This window comes from Pecten maximus, chromosome 9 (genome assembly GCF_902652985.1).
Source record: "Pecten maximus chromosome 9, xPecMax1.1, whole genome shotgun sequence".
NCBI lineage: Eukaryota > Metazoa > Mollusca > Bivalvia > Pectinida > Pectinidae > Pecten > Pecten maximus.
In genome coordinates this window covers 22,341,636-22,356,049 of record NC_047023.1, presented here as the reverse complement: position 1 = coordinate 22,356,049, position 14,414 = coordinate 22,341,636, and the positions used below count along the sequence as shown (strand labels likewise).

The 14,414-nt window shown below is 36.8% G+C and overlaps 2 protein-coding genes across 3 annotated transcripts in view; one reads left to right on the top strand and one right to left on the bottom strand.

The window, feature by feature from the left end:
• The window catches only part of LOC117335045 (fructose-1,6-bisphosphatase 1-like), a 37,114-nt gene extending 35,018 nt beyond the window's left edge, over positions 1–2,096 (bottom strand). For both annotated transcript variants that reach the window (XR_004534277.1, XM_033894961.1), the window contains exon 1: positions 1,778–2,096. Coding sequence is in view for 1 of the 2 variants with exons in the window: in XM_033894961.1 (XP_033750852.1) it covers positions 1,778–1,950 (173 nt within the window). In the remaining variant the exon portion in view is untranslated. The remainder of the gene's footprint in view (positions 1–1,777) is intronic.
• Positions 2,097–2,976: 880 nt separating this feature from the next.
• LOC117335044 (WD repeat-containing protein 41-like) lies at positions 2,977–12,393 on the top strand. Its single transcript, XM_033894960.1, has 14 exons — positions 2,977–3,330; positions 4,008–4,120; positions 4,412–4,460; positions 4,918–5,049; positions 5,584–5,646; positions 6,007–6,121; positions 6,533–6,601; positions 6,895–7,011; positions 7,948–8,102; positions 8,836–8,960; positions 9,551–9,682; positions 10,162–10,246; positions 10,820–10,888; positions 11,315–12,393. Exons 1-14 carry the CDS (start codon positions 3,271–3,273, stop codon positions 11,387–11,389), a joined length of 1,359 nt encoding a protein of 452 aa, XP_033750851.1. The 5' UTR covers positions 2,977–3,270; the 3' UTR covers positions 11,390–12,393.
• Positions 12,394–14,414: the final 2,021 nt, after the last annotated feature.

The window sequence follows — 14,414 nt, the reverse complement described above, 5'->3', positions numbered from 1 at the left end:
TCAGCATTATATACAGTAGAAAGGAGGTCAAATCTAGGTCAGGTTGACAAGGTCAGTGTTTTTATCAATATAGGAACACTTAATACACTTGTTAAAACTTAAAGTATAGTAAAAATAAAATTGACATATGTTTTTATCATAAATACTATTAAAATGTTTCATTTTGAAAATATATTGAGGTGCAAATATTTAGAATAAATCTTTTTGACAAATTGATAATAATTCATAAAAAAGTTACATGTCAAAATATTGCAGATCACCTAGAATTATCTGAATAGGGTAAGGGAGAATATTTGTAAAAATCTTAAATATGAGGAAGTGATCCCCCAAAAAAATGCAGATGAATTCAGCTGTAATTGGTATGGCTTGATCAGATCTAAATTGTCACTTATCGGTTCTCTGTGATAAACTACATGTATATTAACCCATTACACTCACTATGACTCTCTAAGGTAAAACCACTTTAGTTAACATCCTGTTATAGGTCCACAGTTTCATCCCAGAGTATATATATGTCACATGACCCATTAGATGCATGACAGGATCTTGTTTGTGTTCGTAAAATTACAGTATACATTACATCTGTATCACTTCAAATTTCTGTATCAATGTCATGTACCCTGTATACTACATTGACAGCTAAAATACACACTTTAATTTTTTCTGTCCTTATCTAAGACATAATGAAGAACTAAAAAGGCTGAAACATAACATGGATTAAAAATGCTTAATAACTTCTGCTCAAACTTAAAATGACAAAACCATGAGCTTGATCAGCAACCTACAGAAATGTGCAGAAGCTTACATATATATAGTTTGTGACATTAGTAAAGAGTTGTCTGTCCATCCCATTTTAACCTTATTTTTGTAACAAGATCTCCTCTCAGAGTTTTCTATTGAACTTTTTGAAACTTGATTGGCTTTATTGCCTAGTCATGTAGTTGGGTTTTCGTATTCGATAAAATTTCATCAAAGAGTTATTTCCCCTTATTTCTTCATAATTTTTAACCTTATCCAGAGAACTCTCTCAGTACAAGATCAATCTTTTCAAAATTTTGTTGGCTTTAAAATCAAAATAAGTTACTTGCGATTTTCTGAGCAATAATGTGGTTTGATGATTTTTTTTGAAAAGAGCTCTTTTTAGTTTCTTTTCAGTATTTCAACTTCAGAGATGTCCAGTCGGCCTGGCCTTATTCAGGTCTTGCATGTCTTGATAACTCCTAAATCTGGTTTGGCCATTTTCTTTAGAACTGATTAGCCTAGCATTATATTCATGTGTAGGACACTATATATATATATGTGACACTGTTTAAATAGAGTTGTGTTTTCCATTTTGATATCTTTAATAGATGATTTTTAAGAGTTAATTCCCTTTATTTTTTCAGCATTTTAATCTTTTCTGTGGATCAATCTCCTTACATTTTTTTGCCCGATATTTTGATTTGACAGTTATTACATAATATTGTTATACATTCTCATATTTTTGTCATAGAGCAGCTAACATGCATGTTGCTCCAACCCAAGGTATTCTTGTTTTACCTATATACTGAGCGAATGGATAGACAATCTAGATAACTTGAATTTCGATCCTACTCAGTCGTCATTCAATCCGCTGTAGTGTAAAATAATTAATTATTGTAAAACATGACGTGCCTGATTTCATCATCCTTGCCAATGAACATGGATTTAATTAGATAGTTTAGTTACCTGTAATCATGATTCAAGTAGTGAAGAAGTATGTTTAGTAATGTTAGCTATCTATCAGTGACACACTTACAGTTTGTGTATACCGGCTTTCCTCACAGCCGATGACACAGCTTTCACGGCCGTCTGCAGAAAGTTGATCAGCTGAGAGAAATCACCCGTCGCCTGTGGGTGCTTCTTCTGTTCAGCTAGTACATACCGCGTCAATGTGATCGGTTCTGTATCAATTGGTGCGTCCCCACTCATCTTATGGCTTGTAAAAATTACGTTTAACTCTTGTCCAAGAACTACACCGATTTTTGTAAGAAATAATCATGCACAGCGTCAGTGCTTCTCTTATCTGTTGTCGTGTTGAGTCCGTCCGGCCTTGAACTATATTCTGTACGGACCGTTTTGATTGGTTAAAAGAGACACACCTCCACGTGGCATTTGACGCGTAACCCTGGCTGAATCCTGTTTGTAAACAAAGTTGTTTTTTTGTTTGTGGCCTGGAGACGTGATTGCATTTATATGCTCGAATAACGAAGACTCATTTGCCGGAACTATCTCCGTTTAATTTGTATCATGATATAAGTGCAACGTTAACTGTTTAGAGATCGAGACCATATAATGATGCACTTCTCTTTCGCGGATGCATGACGTCAAAAACAGGGTGTGTAAAAGCTAAATATCAACACATTTATTTCTCATCCAAAATAAGAATAAGTTATAACCAAAGAAAGCCTGAGTTCTTCTCTTCACATTGATGTTACGGGGACACATATTGAGTCGGTTTTTGTTTGTTTGTTATTTGTTTGTTTTCACGTTTTTATACTGATGTATACACATTCGGTAAATTAGATGTTGTTGTACAGCATTCTAGTGTAGTACATTCCTATCCAACGGTCCATTAAAATAGAATCCGTCAAAAATATACCGTCGGAGGACGTCAGGTCATGCAACAACTAGGCTACTCACAGAGACGTGATATATAAGTCTCTGATAGATAGTAATAAATTGTAGACGGTAACAAATCATAAGTTCCAGCAGATGCCTAAAATACATATACAAGTTTATAGGCCTATAGGTCTCTGTGAGCAAATCGCAGAAATAGCATTCACATTTTTTTTCTTAAAATCATAAATATCTAATGAATATCTATATATTTATCCACATTTAAAATGTAGAGACCATCCCCACAAGTTGTCCTCCTAGGAAAAGGAACCAAAACAACAAGAACAAAATTAGACTGAGTTTCTTCTGGCCCCGACACCATGCATGTCTGGTGTAGGGAACCTACACCAGGCATATATTGTGTCAGGGCCAGAAGGAATTCGGGCTCCAACAAAACCTGTCGTACCTCAAGGACAGATCATGTGTTACCATTAATTTCGAGGATTTACATTTCATAACTTTCATATTTGAAACTAATATGCATGTAAAATTTATTAGACGACATGCGCAATCGGAGATGCATATTTCGCGGGAAACTTCACTATCAAATCTATGACGTCATTTGCTCGAGCAAAGGGTGTTTCCCGAGGATTTCCCGGAAATGAAACCAGACGACGGATACTTAACTGAAGGATGTCAGTATTCCAGAAATTGTGGCGAACAAACAGCGAATTACCGACAAAAAGTACAAAGGTAATGGATTTATCATGCATTATATTATTTTAATGAAGTGCAACGTATTGTTTCCTAACGGCAGGTGCCCGTGATAAATTACTACAATATGTTTGGGCTCGTTCAGCATCAGGCAGTCAGGGATCGATTCATAGATCGCGTGTTTTATCAGTCAGTTTAATCACTCTGAAAGCCTTATAACTTTATAATGTACATTCCAGAGACAGTTTGAATTCATTATTTTCTCTGACAAATACTGAGAAAATAGAAGTAATTATGATGAAGGTTGAAATGAAAAAATATAGACTAGATTTGTCTAGTATACACAATGACATATACAATGACATATATACATATATACTTATATTATATTGTACAATCAGAGACCAATATAGGTCGAGTAAGTACCTGCCCTAGATCTATATAGGCAGTGGACTTGAGTGGAGTATCAGAGGAAACTGGGACTAATATGATCACTTCCAAAACAAACTGTCAAAGCAAGAATTACACACCCACACATGACTTACAGAAACAGCAGTACAACAGATCTACCTTGTTTTGACCTTTTTTCATCTTACAGCAAAATAAAAATAAATATTGTAATATCACTGCAAAACAGAGTGTAACATCACTACAAATAAGAGAGAAAAAAGCATTATCTCATGATATATATGATATGAAGATGTCTTTATTTACAGGTAAAAGTAGAAGAGATAGAGGGAGACCAGCCACTTAATCCTTTCACAGAAGTCCTCATTCTACAGCAGCATAGTGACATCATTCGCCAACTTCATCGAGTAGACGACAAAAGGTTTAAACTCATTTAACATTGGTATAATGTAAATATAAATATAGCCATCAATCATGTCAGTACTCAGTTTCTGTAATATACAAACATCTAAATCTTTAACCACTTTTAGTTTTATCGATAATTTCATATTAGAGCTATCAATGGGTGACTTCCCATGTTGGAAAAGATTACCGAATTGTAAAAAAAAAAAAAAGGTTGAAGTTATGGTTGAACACTGCAAATGTTGGTGTAAGCTGAGCATCTTTACTGTACTGAAATTGTTCAGAAGATTTACCATTGTTCTCCATACAGGTGTGTGTCTATCGGGGATGACAACTTAGCAGTGGTATGGGACATACAGGTAGCTGGACTAATTTTTACATTAATGATTTAATTAAAACTTGAATGGCTTTTTGATGTTCAAGGTTCATTTATTCCATGGACTTATGGTCAGTAAGTTGAAGTAACACACCAGATATACGTACATCCATCTTCATGTCACCTTAAGCTGTCAAATGGAGGCAAAACCTTTGAAAAAACAAAGTTGTTTAAAAATTAATTTATGTAATGCTAAATTGAAGAGTTTATGGGTGATCATGCTTGAATTCAGGCTAGCTTAACCTGCTAGAAAGTCTGCCTTGAATTATAGGGAACGAGAGGGAGCTATTGTTTGAGCTCCAGTGAGGGCGGAATATTTTTCATTGTTATTTCTTGTTAAAATAAATAGCCACATCTGTTTATAGAATGTACTGGAGGGAGATGATCCTTGTATGGCAGATTTGATTGTTAATTAATTGTATTAATCTGCTTCTTTTTAGCTCTGTTTAAAATTGTTTGTGTTAAGTGGTCATACCAGACCAATTACATCGCTGCTTCTCCTGAGGTCAAGGGCAAGTTATTCTAGTGATTCTGATTGGCTCCTGACCGGATCATCTGATAAAACTATCAAGGTAAGTTTACCTGTACTACTGATGTTACATATGGTGTCAGCTCTTACTTCGCTTGGCTTCCATAGTCATGTACAATGACGTTTGGACTACCGGTATCTGTACATTACTGGATAGTTCTTTCTTCTTCCCCAATTTTCTAGTATACTGGACAAGATTTGACAGGACAGAGATCTCAGTTCCCCTTTGTAGTATATGCATGACTAGATGTCAGAATTCCTTTCCCCTTGCATAATACATTTTCTATTTAAGTAGATTTTAAAACTCCCTTCCTAATTTCTAGAAATATCTACATGTATGTTGTTGCTGTTAAAGAAATGTGAGTTTAATACAACTTTTCAAACCTTTTAATTAAATCCTAGTACTTTTGATACTGCCCGGTTGTTTCTGTCAACAGGGTTATGCCCCTTGGGTAGCACATACTTTTATGTCAGTATTTCATCTACAAAGTATTTGATGACTTGAACTGTTCATGCTAGTACATTGTAGACAAATTACAAGATGATTAAATTCTTCATTTCAAACAATAATTAACAGGTGTGGGACCTAGACACAGGAAAATGTCTCCAAACTATGACAGATCATGGAGCGTCAGTGAAGGTAGGTGACTCATGTCAGTCATGGACATTAATAATTGATTCAGACAGTGTCTGTAGTAACTTTATGAAATCTGTCTTCATGTCTCTCCATTAAAAATTAGTTTGTTTGATAGAAGAACTGGAAATGTTTGTCTCCTGGTATTCATAGAAGTGGCTGTCAAGCATTCACGTTATACAGTGTCATGGTATGATAAATCATTGATAATTTTATCTATACAATACTCAGTCTTGGTTAGAAGCAATTTTAAAAAAACCTGATAGAGTAGTAATCTTTTATGCGTATGAATTATCTCCCTTTAACAACATCGAAAGTAGACAAGCACATACATAACTATTAATTGTCTCCCTTTTCTGCTTCAAGTGTCTTCTCTCCATCAATGATGATGTGTTTCTGTCAGCGGGACAGTCTCTCCATCTCTGGTCCGGTGCTGGAAAACTTCTGGACTGTTATCATCGTACAGACATGGAAATTGAAGGTATACATTGTCATAGCTAATAGAGATGATTGGTGTATTACTTTATATATACATCACTCACCAGTATCTACAGGAATATCTTACTACCATCTCAAGGTCAATTATATAATTGAATTATATCTCAAGCCCAAAATAATTTATTTGTTGTCAATTTCTTCAGTATTACAGTAGAGAGTAGACACAAGCCATATTTGAAATTTTAAAGTATAGTTCTTCAGAGCAGAGATTGGATTTCATAACTTTTTAAAAGATTTTGAGAATTTAATTGGAACAATCCACATGTCTTGGTAGTGTTGTTGGTTAAAGTATCAAACTGTTAACCTAATTGTGTTTAAAGTACCTAAGAGTTTATACATTTTGACATATCCTCAATTATATTAATTTTGTTGTAATTCTTTGTTGTTCCTTCAGATATAAACTTGATGATCCATGTGTGTGGACAAAAAGACAGAGTTGTAGCCGCATCAGGCAAACAAGTGGGTAAGTTATGACAGTCTCAGACAAAAAAGTAGGTGAGTTGTCACAATTAAAGACAAGCAAGTTGGTAAGTTGTCACAGTCATTCTCAGACAAAAAAAGTAGGTGAGTTGTCACAATTATAGACAAGCAAGTTATTAAGCTGTCACAGTCTCAGACAAACAATTTGGTAATTTGCATGGACTCCGACAAAGTTGCCACAACTAAAACTATTTAGATTTTAAACAAGGAAATCATCGAGAATGGGAAGTTATTTTTAACAATTATTTCCTGAATGGGATTCCATATATATTTCAGGTGTTTACCAGGTGAATACTACAACAACTGATGTTGTCATAGAAACTGGGAATATTGTCTTTGTCAAGAATTTGCCATCTCATTTGGAAGCGATCCGAAGCCTTACCAACTTATCAGGTACACCATCATCACTACTGAATCCATAACATTGGTACATTGGTATGATTAGGGCTGTTCCAAAATTATCTGTGTGGGAGGGGTGGGAGGCATTTTTTCAGAGACTCAACCAACCATCCAATTTTAAAATATATTTATTAAATAAAATACTAAAAAAATGTGGATTTATCCCCACAACCAATCAAATTTTGATACAAGTGCTTCCCATCCCTCCCACACAGATAATTATGAAATAGCCCTAATATTAAACTGGGCCAGAATTCAATATGTTCTTCATTCAATTTATATCATGGCTTTGTAAACATGGCTATTATTTATTTAACTGTGAAATCAAAGATTTTAAAGTGAAAATAAAGTACATATTTTCTGATAGGTCATGTAGCTCTTCAAGCCTTTTTGGCTGCTTCAACCTTTTTAAGAATTTTTACTATGTAAACTTTTCCCATAGCAAAACTGAAACAATCCAAATTTCATTCATTACTGGTAGCTTGTTTTCATCAAGGGTACCACTTAGATAGAAAAGTCCTATATGTTCATTGAATGTGAGAAATGAGACTCATCACCAAATATATGCATTTTAGATTTAAAGCATCGTCAGAGACCCCAGTTGATTGCACTACGCTAGTGTACTCCAACAATGTTAGGGGTTTTACACGGCGAGATACTTTTGACAGGCGCCATCGGCAAAATAATATCCGATAGAAAAAGAGCCGACCAGCGGCCTCTTATGTTATAGGAGTATACGCTAGTGTAGCAGCATAGTGCAATCAACTGTGGGTCTCCGATGATGGATTTAAAGTAATGTGGTAGGGATTTATAATAAGGGTATTGCTTGTGTCAAGAACATACATGTATATGAAGTTATGAAAGTTATACAATGTCTATTTAAAACAAAAATATCAGAATTTTCTGATGACTTAAAATTCTGTTTGGCAGATCAGTGCTTTGCCAGTGGCTCTTTAGATGGTACTATCATCATCTGGTCATCACAGACCTTCCTGCCTACCTGCAAATTTAATACTATAGACAGCTATCAGGGGAAAGACCATCTCTATCCCTACAGTATCCAACATGTTATTTGTCTGGAGGAGGTAAGTAATAGTTCACTGTATGGGTCACCTGACCATAATCAGTATGACTTTTGTCTTAAGGGGGTCACCTGACAGTCATCAGTATGACCTCTGTCTTACGGGGTCACCTGACAGTCATCAGTATGACATCTGTCTTAGGGGTCACCTGACAGTCATCAGTATGACCTCTGTCTTAAGGGGGTCACCTGAAAATACTCATAATGACCTCTGTCTTATGGGGGTCATCTTGCAGTGTCCAGTATGACCTCTGTCTTGAGGGGGTCACCTAATAGTAATCAGTATGACCTCTGTCTTAAGGAGGTCACCTGAAAGTCATCAGTATGACCTCTGTCTTGAGGGGGTCACCTGGCAGTATTCAGTATGACCTCTGTCATGAGGGGGTCACCCAATAGTATTCAGTATGACCTCTGTCTTTAGGGGGTCACCTGTCAGTAATATTAACATTATAGTTTGCATTTCAGTCTGATAAAATATTGATTTCATTAATGTTTACAGATTCTGAAATAGTTTGATTCAATTTATAAAGAAAATCTTAATATTCATTTCCATTTCATATGAGATTGATGAAACTAACCACAAAATTTTCTTTATACTTTCAGTCTTTGCTAGAAGCTTGGTATAGAAAAAGAGTTGTTATATAAACCTCATGAAATGTTATATACTCTTGCAAGATCTACTGTTTATAATATGCCTTGTAAATATGAACCTGATCACGATGTACACTTTATTCTAGCGTTTCCTCTTGGCTGCCATTGGCTCTGGCTTTGGACTGTTTGATATCACAACAAGGAAACTGTTATGTGAGAAAGTCAGTGCTCACTACTCAAAGATCCTACATATGACCTTTGTTTGTGATGGGTGAGTAGATGTGTGTCACTCTCTCATCATTAAACAATGCCCAGTTTTACATTGTATGACATTGTTATAGTCTTAACCTTTGATAAATCCCTTCTTAACTATAGTTTGAAACTTAACAAAATGAAAATGATGCTGATAAAAACAACTAAACAACATATTTGCCAAAAAAAAACAACATGTTTCTCTTATCAATTAATGTTTGTGGAAGATTTTTTCATGAAACAATGAAATGTCCATTTTTTGATGGTCTGTGTTGCTTTATAAAAATCAGGGCCAAGTTGTGTCAGTGTAGAAGGAAAGACTTTATCTATGGAGGGCCATGTACAATTCAAAGCAATGTCCAGCAAGTTACCCACATCCTCTTCTACAACTATTAGTTTAAACCATAAATCTAGACCAAAATCGAAAGATAATTCTTGTTTACACATAAAGTGCTGTCTTGTATATACAGAAAATGTCCATTTTGTTTAATCCTAACAGAAAATGGATTCTTTAGTTGAATCATGAACATAGTGTACCTGCAAAAATTACACAATTTTAAAGTAGAAGCTGTCCTTGACGATAATGATTTTTAATATTTTATCTGCCAGGGCTTATCTGGCCACATGTTCCGAGGATGGTAGTATACGTCTGTGGGGCCACACTCGTCATCTAAACGGTTCAGGACCAGAGGATAAATTAGATATGGATCTTCGACCAATTGAAAGATTCTTGGACATCAGGTAATCTGTAATATTGAAATCATAATATTCCAAGTATTTTGTCCAATTTTGATACGTTTCACTGTTCAACAAATTGTTACCAGCTTTGTTTACTCCATGTTTGACCAACTGTGTCCAATTTGGTCTGTACTAACTGTGACTAACTTAAATCAGTTCCAACTATGACCAACTTTTGTCTGTACCAGCCATGACTAATCGAAATCTTTTCCAACTATGACCAACTTTATTCTGTTCCGTATCTAACTTTGGTCTGTTTCAGCTGTGACTAACTTTGGTCTGTTTCAGCTGTGACTTACATTGGTCTGTTTCAGCTGTGACTAACTTTGGTCAGTTTCAGCTGTGACTAACTCTTGTCTGTTTCAGCTGTGACTAACTTTGGTCTGTTTCAGCTGTGAGTATCTTTAGTCTGTTTTAGCTGTAACAAGTAGGACTAATTATATTAAAGAATCTGTTTCCTAGTTTGCATTTTTCTGTTGCAGCTGTGACCAGCTAAGACATTACAAAGATACACTCCCTGAGCCAGTCCTTATAGGGGAGTGTCTAGCCCACTCAGGAGCCGTACAGGTAAGTAGTATCTACCACAGGTAGTACTGTCTGTCAATATCTAGTGTGCACTACCCCCATATTGTAGAATTTAGATCTAATAAACATCATACGATGGTGGGCACTAAGATCCCTATGAGAATATTATTTTTGATAACAATGACCCCAGTCCTCGACCAATCACCACACCAATATGTTAAGGAAACAACTACTTGTGTGGTGAGAACATGTGTACTGGACAGATGGAACAAAAGCATAATACCACAGGCTGTTTGTATACATCCTACAAACATTTTACGGGAGTATTATGGTATCGCATTGACCTTCCAGATGTTGCTGGCATAAACTTTTTAATACAATACATACATGTAGTATATACAGTATATAGTTTATTGAAAGTGATACATTTTAATTGCTGTTTGTTTATTTCTGCATTTTTACCTTGTTTTGATATCTTCAGACTTTATTTTAAACCTATTAAATATTTTACTTTATATTAGGACTCTTTACCATGACATATCGTAGGATTTGTTACCCTGAGGTACAGAATGATTTGTTGAGTTTGCCACAAACAGGTATTGCTGTATGTTACAGATGGTGGTTGACTGTGGTTTGGAGGGTATGCTGTCTTGTGGTGTGGACGGATTAGTCATAGCCTGGAAGGTCGGTGTTCAATACAATACTATATTGGCGAAAGATACCAAATATTAACCACACTCATAAAAATTAATATTAGGTCATTGCTTTAGACTCTATTATATGAAATGATGACCTTGAAATAGGGGGCATATAGTGTTACCCATGTCCGTCCTGTCCTGTCCCGTCCTGTCCCGTCCCATCCCGTCCCGATGCAGTATAATTAGATAATCTCAGGAACTGCTGATGTCAATCCTCACCAAATTGTGTTTGGGGTGTCAAGTGGCAGCGGGGGCATTTATGTTACAGACATTATCTAGTTTCATTTTTGCTTTTAAATGAGATAATATCATAATATCATACAAAAAATGTATGTATAAAATATGCTGTGCGTGAATTTTGATATGAGAAACTTCGATACATATTAGTGTGATATGTGGTTGTGTTTTGTAGAATGCTGAATTACAAGCCATGAAGAGGAATCAAATTATACAAGAACAGTTTCTTAATCCAAGTGGCATAGTATGACTGCCAGTTCAGCTCCAGATTCATACTATTTCACTTTTTAATCATTATGGCCGCCAATGTTGTCACGGTGATTGACAACATGCATGTCATTCTTATCTAGTCACACCATCAAATCAATAAATCACAAACTCATCAATTTTAAATACAGTCATGTAGTTTTATTCACTTAATCGTTACCATGGTAGCAGCAATACCAATTTGTTTGTTATTTTATGAAATTGTTGTTTTGATGTATTTTTTATTGTTTACAAATGTCTAGAAAGTAAACATTCCAACATCCTTTTGATGGTAGATATAGATGATTGTGATGTAATTGTCTACTTCCTGTGTTGTGCTAAGTTAAAAAAATGTTTAGTCATTGTCATAGATGATGGTACAATTTGTGTCTGCTTCATCCACAAAAGTTTCAAGGGGTTTCTACACCTGTATAATTGTGGATAAAAACTGTCATCAAACACACTGTGATCTTCCTGTTACATTGTAGACAGGAATGAAATTTTCTGCATTGGAATGATATATTATTCTATGAATTTATTGAACAATACCAAAATATCAAACTTTCATAGATGTTACTTCGACATGTTCCTTGCTGCAAAAAGGGAGTTTTTGTCTGATCAATAGATGTGTCATTGAATGAAATTATTAATACTAAAATCAATAAAATATTTTGGTTTTGTTTATCTCCGATTTTAATTGGGAAAATCATGCCAGAAAACAAGCTGTATACTGTCTACACCAAGAAGCAAAAAACACAATCAATTTTAACTCTTAAAATTTACCGAATTTTTATTCCGGGGGCCGTTCATGGGATCATAATGAATGAAGCAATTGATGTAGTTATATAATTAGTTAATGAGAGATGCGAGGAAGCATTTGAACAAACTGGATGGAAAAAAGGAAACAATGATTGATGAATGAACAGCCTCCTGCAAGAGGGATTAACTGAAAAATAAATAAGGTATAAAAATGAGTATAGCTGCCTTGATGCTTATAATCATGACCTTTAGATCACTATCGGAGTGTTAACCCCTCCTACCACACTTTAAATGGCCCAGTAAACCCCTCCTACCACACTTTAAATGGCCCAGTAAACCCCTCCTACCACACTTTAAATGGCCCAGTAAACCCTTCCTACCACACTTTAAATGGCCCAGTAAACCCCTCCTACCACACTATAAATGGCCCAGTAAACCCCTCCTACCACACTTTAAATGGCCCTGTAAACCCCTCCTACCACACTTTAAATGGCCCAGTAAACCCCTCCTACCACACTTTAAATGGCCCTGTAAACCCTTCCTACCACACTTTAAATGGCCCAGTAAACCCCTCCTACCACACTTTAAATGGCCCAGTAAACCCCTCCTACCACACTTTAAATGGCCCTGTAAACCCCTCCTACCACACTTTAAATGGCCCAGTAAACCCTTCCTACCACACTTTAAATGGTCCAGTAAACCCCTCCTACCACACTTTAAATGGCCCAGTAAACCCCTCCTACCACACTTTAAATGGCCCAGTAAACCCCTCCTACCACACTTTAAATGGCCCTGTAAACCCCTCCTACCACACTTTAAATGGTCCAGTAAACCCCTCCTACCACACTTTAAATGGTCCAGTAAACCCCTCCTACCACACTTTAAATGGCCCAGTAAACCCCTCCTACCACACTTTAAATGGCCCAGTAAACCCCTCCTACCACACTTTAAATGGCCCAGTAAACTCCTCCTACCACACTTTAAATGGCCCTGTAAACCCCTCCTACCACACTTTAAATGGCCCAGTAAACCCTTCCTACCACACTTTAAATGGTCCAGTAAACCCCTCCTACCACACTTTAAATGGCCCAGTAAACCCCTCCTACCACACTTTAAATGGCCCAGTAAACCCCTCCTACCACACTTTAAATGGCCCTGTAAACCCCTCCTACCACACTTTAAATGGCCCAGTAAACCCCTCCTACCACACTTTAAATGGCCCTGTAAACCCCTCCTACCACACTTTAAATGGCCCAGTAAACCCTTCCTACCACACTTTAAATGGTCCAGTAAACCCCTCCTACCACACTTTAAATGGCCCAGTAAACCCCTCCTACCACACTTTAAATGGCCCAGTAAACCCCTCCTACCACACTTTAAATGGCCCAGTAAACCCCTCCTACCACACTTTAAATGGCCCAGTAAACCCCTCCTACCACACTTTAAATGGCCCAGTAAACTCCTCCTACCACACTTTAAATGGCCCTGTAAACCCCTCCTACCACACTTTAAATGGCCCAGTAAACCCCTCCTACCACACTATAAATGGCCCAGTAAACCCCTCCTACCACACTTTAAATGGCCCAGTAAACTCCTCCTACCACACTTTAAATGGCCCAGTAAACCCCTCCTACCACACTTTAAATGGCCCAGTAAACCCCTCCTACCACACTATAAATGGCCCAGTAAACCCCTCCTACCACACTTTAAATGGCCCAGTAAACTCCTCCTACCACACTTTAAATGGCCCAGTAAACCCCTCCTACCACACTATAAATGGCCCAGTAAACCCCTCCTACCACACTTTAAATGGCCCAGTAAACCCCTCCTACCACACTTTAAATGGCCCAGTAAACTCCTCCTACCACACTTTAAATGGCCCAGTAAACTCCTCCTACCACACTTTAAATGGCCCAGTAAACCCCTCCTACCACACTTTAAATGGCCCAGTAAACCCCTCCTACCACACTATAAATGGCCCAGTAAACTCCTCCTACCACACTTTAAATGGCCCAGTAAACCCCTCCTACCACACTTTAAATGGCCCAGTAAACCCCTCCTACCACACTATAAATGGCCCAGTAAACCCCTCCTACCACACTTTAAATGGCCCAGTAAACCCCTCCTACCACACTATAAATGGCCCAGTAAACTCCTCCTACCACACTTTAAATGGCCCAGTAAACCCCTCCTACCACACTATAAATGGCCCAGTAAACCCCTCCTACCACACTATAAATGGCCCAGTAAACTCCTCCTACCACACTTTA

Excerpts from the sequence above, each read along its gene's own strand:
- LOC117335044 (XM_033894960.1), top strand. The coding sequence starts at position 3,271 with ATGTCAGTATTCCAGAAATTGTGGCGAACAAACAGCGAATTACCGACA. Across the intron at positions 4,121-4,411 it reads CATCGAGTAGACGACAAAAG|GTGTGTGTCTATCGGGGATG; the intron begins GTTTAAACTCAT and ends TTCTCCATACAG. Across the intron at positions 6,602-6,894 it reads CGCATCAGGCAAACAAGTGG|GTGTTTACCAGGTGAATACT; the intron begins GTAAGTTATGAC and ends TATATATTTCAG.